This window comes from Chinchilla lanigera, unplaced genomic scaffold (genome assembly GCF_000276665.1).
Source record: "Chinchilla lanigera isolate Chin_1 unplaced genomic scaffold, ChiLan1.0 scaffold00038, whole genome shotgun sequence".
Lineage (NCBI taxonomy): Eukaryota > Metazoa > Chordata > Mammalia > Rodentia > Chinchillidae > Chinchilla > Chinchilla lanigera.
This window is the reverse complement of record NW_004955439.1, coordinates 346,328-354,753: the sequence shown is the minus strand read 5'-3', so window position 1 is coordinate 354,753 and position 8,426 is coordinate 346,328. Positions and strand designations below refer to the sequence as shown.

At 41.5% G+C, this 8,426-nt stretch overlaps 1 protein-coding gene across 1 annotated transcript in view; it reads right to left on the bottom strand.

Moving 5' to 3' along the window:
- The window catches only part of Map3k5 (mitogen-activated protein kinase kinase kinase 5), a gene marked incomplete in the record, with an annotated part of 214,421 nt that overhangs the window by 22,166 nt on the left and 183,829 nt on the right, over positions 1 to 8,426 (bottom strand). Inside the window, 2 exon segments of the mRNA XM_005390462.2 lie at positions 4,414 to 4,519; positions 8,133 to 8,318. Coding sequence (XP_005390519.1) covers positions 4,414 to 4,519; positions 8,133 to 8,318 — 292 coding nt within the window.

Genomic DNA, 8,426 nt, shown 5'->3' with positions numbered 1-8,426 from the left:
TAATACAACAAGCATTGTTAATTTCCTACCACTTTGTAACTCTGTATTGTCTGTACTGTTCTTTTGCTAACTTGTAAAAGGCTGTCTGTTAATGTTTTCCTCCTTTTATTTTTAAAATAAATAAAGAAAGAAGGGGCCTAGGTCACTGGGGACACATCCCTCAAAGTGGCCCCCATCTCTTCCTTATCTTCTGTCTTGCTGCCCAGGAAGTGGTTCTGCTCCGCCATGCACTCCCACCATGATGTGCCACCACAGCCCTAAAGCAGGAGGCCAAGAATCACGGACTAACAACCTTAACACTCTGGGCCAAAATAAACCTTTTCTCTTTATAAACTGATTATCTCAGTAATTCATTATAGTGATAGAAGGCTGATTGACACAGAACTAAATCCATCTATTTTTATTTTCTTTCATTTTAGTTTATTTCATTTTATTGCTGAAATGGCTCTAGTTTGGATGATTACTGGCAGCTCCTTCCAGTTAGCGCCAGTGTCCTTTCAATAAGCCCTCATGTTTTTGGACACTTTCTTACTTTTTGGCATCACAAGATGTCCCAGGCTCACTTTGTATCTCCCCTACCTCAGCCCTGGCAGTGGCAGCTCCTGCAGGGAGCCCACATTCCTTTCACTGAAGGATGGTGTTTAGAAACCAAGCTCTGGGTCCTCTCAGCAGACAGATCTAGGAATATATATGGATGATTCTATGTTTATAGGGTTTTTAAAAAATATGTCTCTTGAAATCTGATAGGCTAATTATAGTATTTTTATTATCTAAAAGGAATTTTTATCAGGGCCATCTGAAGGCAGTCATTTTTAAATGTAGTCTTATTGTATATCAATTGTATCACAAAGTTTTTAGGGACATCTGGAAATTTGCTGGCAGTAACAAGTGACTGAAATCTTCCCCTTGTTCACGTACCCCTCCACTGGTGCACTGGTGTACGGTGAATACTCGCTTCCTCTACACAGACAAGAATACAAAAAGTGCTTTCTTCACGCTATTCTCCAAACCCCTCCCCTCCCCTCCCCTCCCTCCCTTTCCTTCCCTTCCCCTTCCCTTTCCTCCCCTCTCCTTTCCTTTCCTCTCTCTCTCTTTCTTTTTTGGTGCTTTCAGATGGTAACTTCTGTCAAAACCAGAAACACCTAGTGGGCTCAAAGAAACCAATTTCACAGTGGAAGCACAAACAACTTTCTTCAGCGGGCACTTCTCATAAAGAATAGGCCCTGTAGGCTGCACATGCACCTCAGTGCTAAAGCACTTGCCCCACAAGTGCAAGGCCCTGGTTTCCATCTATAGGCCTCAGAAAAAAGAATGCTGTGCACACTCCACAAGTGGCTAGGTTAAGCAGTGCCCACCATGGAAACTCATGCAAAGAGAGCTTGGTTCTCATTTTCCTGGGGTCCTCCCTAACTGCAGTTTCGCTCACTATGTGATTACCAGCTACTTTTGCTTCTTGATTTTTGCAGTGCTGAAAACAGAATCCAGGGTCTTGCACATGCTAGGCCAGCACTCTAATACTGAACTATATCCCAGCCCTTTTGAAATTTTAAGACAGTCCCACTAAGTTGCCCAGGATGGCCTCAAACTTGTGATCCTCCTGTCTCAGTCTCCTAAACAGCTATCTTTTGCTTTTTAAACTTTCTATTCTAGAAGAATTTTAAAATTTATGGAAATGTTGCAAAGACAGTACAGAGAATTTCATATTTCATCCATACAGCTCTCCTTAATATATCTGACATGAATAGGGTATGTATCTTTTAAAACCAAGAAAATAACCTCATATAATACTATTAATTAAACTGTAGACTGCTCTGATTCTACCATGTTTCCACTAATGTTCTTTCTATGCCAGGGTACCATGATGCATTTAGTAAATCAGCACTAAAAGGCAAGTTTTTGGTTTTTCTTGTTTGTTTGTTTTTTGTTTTTCTTCCGGTACCAGGGATCGAACTCATGACCTTGTGCTTGCCAGGCAGGTGCTTTGCCGCTAAGCTAAATCCCCAGCCCCTAAAAGGAATGTTTTTAAAAAAATTAAATGAATAGATCAATATACTGTTCATGTTATTTCAAAACGATTCCTCTGTCTTTTACTCATGTGGGTATCCTTAATTAAGGTCATTACTGTTTAACTCGCGGCCTACAAACTGGGCCGTTCAGTGATACACACCAATTCCTTTTTATCTACTGTGTCTTTATTGTTGACTTCATAGAAAAAGAATTCCTTAGGTTCATATTCAACTGCTAATCATGTTTCAAAGCCTCTCTATATTTTTTCTAAGTCGGGCAAATTTCCACCCTAATTTACTCTAATCATGTGAAGCTCATTTACTTATTTCAAACAAATATTTATCAGTGGTCTACTGCTTTCCGGGCACTGTGATGGACAGTAGCTTAGGCATAGAATAAGACACTGTAAGAAACCACTGAAGGTAACAGCCATTAGAGACAATAGCTTCCAATTGTGGTAAGGGTCCCAGTGTGTGAAAATTCCTTCCAACGGTGGCCAATAGCCCAGGGAGCCCACTTTTGACTGGGTAGCAGGTAAGGATGCACCAAGGAGGGGCCTTCTGAACTGAGACCTAAAACTCACAGGACAGGAGGGATGAGGGCTGGAGGCATGTGCCAGGAAAGAGAACAGGTCTGGGGTTATTAGAACTTCTGCCTATAGTTCTTTCTTACTTAAGACATTACTGCCAGCTGTGGTATAATCCCAGTACTGAGGAGGCTGAAGCAGGAAGGTCACCATGAGTTTGAGGCCAGCTTAGGCTACACAGTGTGTTTGGGGCCAACCTGAACAACATAGCCAACTTTTTTCACAAATGTTTGACAGAAAGATTGATACTGGTGCCTTCACTCACAAGTCAAACAGTATTTTGAGGGAAGACAGAATTGTGCAATCTGCAAAGGTTGGGGGTGACATGCACTTAAAAATTTGTGATGCCATTTGTAAATGATTTGAACTTTACTTCATATTGATCTTACCCTTTTTAATTTATAATAAAGGTAAAAATTAGGACAATACTAGAACATGTTTCATAAATATAAATGTAAATGTATCTGCTTATGGAGAAATCTGTTTATCTTTGTTCCACGCCTCAACCATGTACACGGTTGGAAGAGCTTTGCTGAAAAATTTTTTTTTAATGGATAGACTAGCAAGACATTTTGAGGGTTTCGCCTTCAGTGTGAATACACAACTGCATGAAGCCTTGTTTCCTCAACACTACGTTCTGTAACTTGCTGCCAATAAAGCTGAGGTTCTGTCGAGACCAGCGATTTCCAAACCTGTCTGTGAATCAGTGATCAGGAAGATATATTAAATCCAGACTCCTGTGGATGGAGCACAGGCCACTTCTAGGCTGTGAAAATAATCTGTATGATACCATACTGGCAGATAACTTACTGTACATGTCCAAATTCATAGACTGTACTACATGAGGGGCAAATCCTAATGGAAACTATGGACCTGGGGTGACCGGGATGTGTTAGTACAGGTTCACTGATAATAAACACGCACCTGAGTAGGGGCTGTTGATACCAGGAAAGGCTATACATTGTGGGGGTGGCTGGTATATGGATAATCTCTGTACTGCTCTCTCAATTCTGCTGTAAATCTAAAACTTCTCCAAAAGAGTACAATCTTACCTAGATACCGTGGTGCATAACTGTAATCCCACCAATCTGGGAGGCTAAGGCAGGAGGGTCACAAAGTCAAGCCTACCATGGGCAATCCAGGGAGACCCCCATCTTAAAATAAATAGAAAGGGCCAGGGATGTAGTCAGTGCAAAGGCCCTATTCAATTCCCCAGTACTGCTAAATAAATGAATGAATAAATAAATTGTTTTATTCAATACTCAATTCCTGGCCCTTATCTCCAGCAGATTCTTATTCACCTGGCCTGGAATGGGACTCCAAAAGCTGTACTTTTAAAGGGCTCTTTACATCACTTAACGTACTGGCAAACATGGGAACCACTGGTGAAGGATGACACAGGAATGTATTTGTAGGCACAGACATGTGTATGTTTAAATGTACATTTACTTGGCTGACCTAATCTTCTCCTTTTTTCATACCCAAACATGCTATTCACTTATTTGTTTGCTCGCAGTTTGAACCCAGGGTCTCACACATGCTGAGCAAGTGCTCTACCACTGAGCTCCAACTGCAACCCCTAGAAATGCTCTTTAAAGACAAAGCAAGTCTGTTATGTACTGTAAACATGGTGCTTGAGGTACCATTGCTCAGACCGTATGCACTAGGGTAATGTGATGGATGTGTTGGCTCAGAAATGAGTTTTTTAAAATAGGCAACCATGACCCTAAACACACTAAGGAGATATAAAAAATGGGAGCTAAACAGCAGGTAAAATATGAAAGCAGGGAATGTGTGTGGGGTAACGAAACATTTCTGACCTGGAACCAGGATGGTGATGGCAGTTTGCACAGCCTTTCGGATGATACTGTCTAAGGCGAACATCCAGTGCGGCTTGATGTTATGATTCCGAAGAACTTTATTGACCTGGAAAAAAGTTTTATTTAGTCGTCTTTAATTTTTAATTGCCAATGACACAGTAAGTCCAATTACTTGGATTAAGTTCTACCTACAAAAATAATGAAAAGGTTTCTTCGCCTTGAATTTTAAGCAATTTCTTCATGCCACTAGAAAACAAATTAAAAATTGCCACTTCAAATTAAAGTTGAATAAGCCCCATGGAGGGAAATAAGTTATTTACATGGAAGGTGGTCTGGTTAAATGGGAATGTCACTTCTTTTAGATCCAGAATATGGAGCTGTAAGCCAAGCGCTCTCGTGTACACCTGTAATCCTAGCTACCTTCGTAGGTAGTAGGCTGAAGAAGAGGATCACAAGCTCAAGGCCAACCTGGGCAACTGAGCAAGACCCGGTCTCAAAATAAAATTTAAAATTGGCAGAGTATGTAGCTCAGTGGTAAAGTGCTTGCCTGGCATGTGCAAAGCCTGGATTCAGTCCCCAGTACTGAACGTAAATATGCAGCTGCAGAGTGGGTGGTGGAGTGGGGAAAGGAGGAAGAAAAAGGTCAAGGGTCTTAAATAAAAGTAAGCATCATCCTTATATGTTATGGCTACCATTTAATGCAGCTAAGTGCTTCAGCATACTCTGCTGAAGCAAGTAGGGGGGAAATTGGTATTTATGCGCTACCAACAGGTCTGCCACAGTGCGCGGCTTGCTTTTCTCACTCTTGTTTATGTCTCTATTAATGGGAGAATCATGTCAGAATCTTCCAGAAAACCAGTTTATGGAACAATCTTTGTTGTAAGGACATCTTTTCATAGTGACTGGTAATGCTCTACACACTTAAATAGACACTGAAATAAATATGTGTAGTTTCTGTCTGTCCTTTTTTCTTTTTAAAAACTGTAGGAAGTTACACACAATGTAAAATTTGCCATCTTAGCCATTTTTAAGTGTACCATTAAGTAAATTCATTGTTATGCTACAGTTGCTATCGCCCATCCGTGGAACTCTTTTCTTCTTGCAAAGCTGAAACTCCAACTCATTAAATAATTAAGTTCTCATGCTCCCACAACAGTTCCTGCAAACAACCACTGTACTTTCTGTCTCTGTGAATTTGACACCTCAAGGTATCTCCTACAAGTGGATCATATATATCTGGCTTTTGTGACTGGCTTCCGCATGTTCTCAAAGTTCATTCTTGTGGCATATGTTAGAATTTCCTTCCTTTTAAAGACTGAACTATATCCCATTGTATGTTCCCCATGTGTACTGCACAGCTGCTGCACTAATTATTTTTTTTTTACAAACCACCTTTTATCATAAAGCTATGAAAGGCTCTGCTTAGAAACCTTAGCAGAAGCTGGAGATGGCAACTTGGCTACAAGCTCATGTCAAAAACTGGAGTGTGAGTTGCTCAGGCCTGCCACTGGTCCATCTTCACCAAGTCTCCAGGTTATATAAGGAGTCAGGAAGACTTCCTCATAGTAGCTGCTACCAAAGAAGTGAACCATTTCCAGGTTCCCACTTGTTCCAGGAAATTCTTCAGACTGAGTTTATCCTGGCGCCTTCATTTCTTTAAAGGATTTAACTGCTTATTTGATTAAAGTGAGTGACACTTACTTGCTGCTACAGTTTATTTTATTTTATTTTTTTTTGGTTTTTCTCTGGTACCGGGAACCGAACTCACGACCTTACACTTGCCAGGCAGGCGCTTTTGCCGCTGAGCTAAATCCCCAGCCCCGCTGCTACAGTTTAGATCTGGAGCGTTTTACAAAGGCCATGTATTAAACGTTTAGTCCCCAACCTCTGGCAATATTGAAAGAGGCAGAGGCTTTAGAAGATGGGTTAGTGCAAAGAAATTGCGTCACTGGAGGTATGCCACTGAAGAGGACATTGGGATCCTAGCCTGTTCTCTCTCTTTGTTCCTGGCTGCTATAAGATGAGCAGGCCTCTTCTGTGATGTGCTCCTGCGATAGGGTTCTATGCCGTCACAGGCCCAAAGCAATAGGGCCAAATGACCACAGACTCTAAAACTATGCGCCAAAGTGAACCTTTCCTCCTTATAAGTTGAACTACTTCAGGTGTTTGTTACAGTGCAGAAAGCGGATTAAATACTTCTCTCAAGAGTCATACAATGTGGAAGACAGATCTCTTAAAGCCACAGCCTGCTCCTTGTAGCTCATCACCACATAATACATTACATATGGCCCATCCCTTGGCTTCATTCCCATCCCTGGCAGTGACTCAGCAAAAATGGGGATGAATGTGTACATGTCTGTGTCTGACCTGGGCCCAAAGCCTAGAATCACAACTAAATAACTCTCAGTTTGAATTCTACAGCCACTTTGCTTTCCAACCTCTAGACTGGAAGCCAAATGTGTGGGTAAGTGCAAATTAGTTAAATTGTCTCACTCTATCTGCAGATGCTTGGGTTTCCCTAGTTGTAGGGTAAGTATGCCTTTAGCGTGTAGTATTAGTGGTACGCTTTCCAGTTGCTTTTATTTCTTATGACCGCAATCAGTTCAGGACCCCAGCCCCTGTTTCCCACATAGCGGAAGGATTAAGTGCTTACACAGTGTCTCAGAAAACACTAGAGGAGGGGCTGGGGATTTAGCTCAGCGGCACAGAGCCTGCCTGGCAAGCGCAAGGTCGTGAGTTCGGTTCCCGGTACCGGAGAAAAACCAAAAAAAAAAAAAAAAAAAAAGAAAACACTAGAGGCTCTTCAAGGATTATATTTGGGTTTTAATAATTTACAGGTCATTCGGTGCTCCAAATGTAACTATGAAGATACTTCTACAGAGAAGCAGTAAACACATTAGAACTGAATTAATTTCGGAATTTAAATCAAATTATACAACGTGCTCCCATGTTCACAGCACAGGCACCATGAAGAACTGTTCTTTCTGCCTCAGAAGACCACGTAAGGGCCTTCTGGGGCCCTCTTAAGTTGTCTTGGCATGAAGTCCCACGAGTGAGTCTTATCCAAGAAAAACACCCAGGGTTTTGCTTCAGTTTTGCAGAAGACTGGCTTCTAATTTGTGTTGCATAGCAACTCAGTTGTAGAAGAATTCGCAGCAATTCTCATGTGGATTAATTTTCACTCGGTGATGGTCTGGGCAGGACATAGTGGGTACTTATGAAACAAACATGTTAAAAATGTTCTGTATGGAAACCAGGGAAAAACTGGGGGAAAATATTACCAGTCTTATTCAACAGTGACCATTCCAGTGTGTACTGCTAAAATTTTTTGCAATGGCCACTAGATGGCATTTCCTGCGCAGTGCTGGCTTTCAAAGTGCATGACTAAAGTGTGCTATGTTGCTAAAGTCACCAAAATAGTGACCGAGTACATGATTTCATAAGAAGAAAGTTCAGCCACGGAAGATGTTTATTATAAGTTTTGCTGTTTTCCATGGTGATTCAGTTTTATGTGTATCCATTTTTGGGAGATGAAAATGTCCAAAATAATAAATCTAATACTTAGAGGCAAACAGATGGGCAAATATCTCACATTTCTCATCCAAACAGAATAGAGTCCACAAAAATTACTGAAGAAAAGAACAAAACTTGAAAACCCTGTTTCTCATACTAATGTTAACGGAGTTTGTGGGAAACCACTGCCAAAATATCACACTTACCGCATCTTGGAAACCAAAGAGGACCACCTGCACTTGGCTAATGCCGTGGCTGTCAAAGTCCAGCTCTAATTTCAGCTTTGACAGTGTAGAGGCTATGATCTTCCGGTCAGTAGACCTCACGAACTCTCTGAGGCTCACGATGAGAGTCGTGATGTGCTCCCATTTTAGTTTAGGTTCTTCAGCCCCCTGTGAATAAAAACCAACAACCCCTAAGTCATTTTGTACTGCACAGTCAGCCAAGGGCATGCCATTCCGATAGCCCTCTGGGGGAAGAACTGGGCTCTCGAGTGCCTC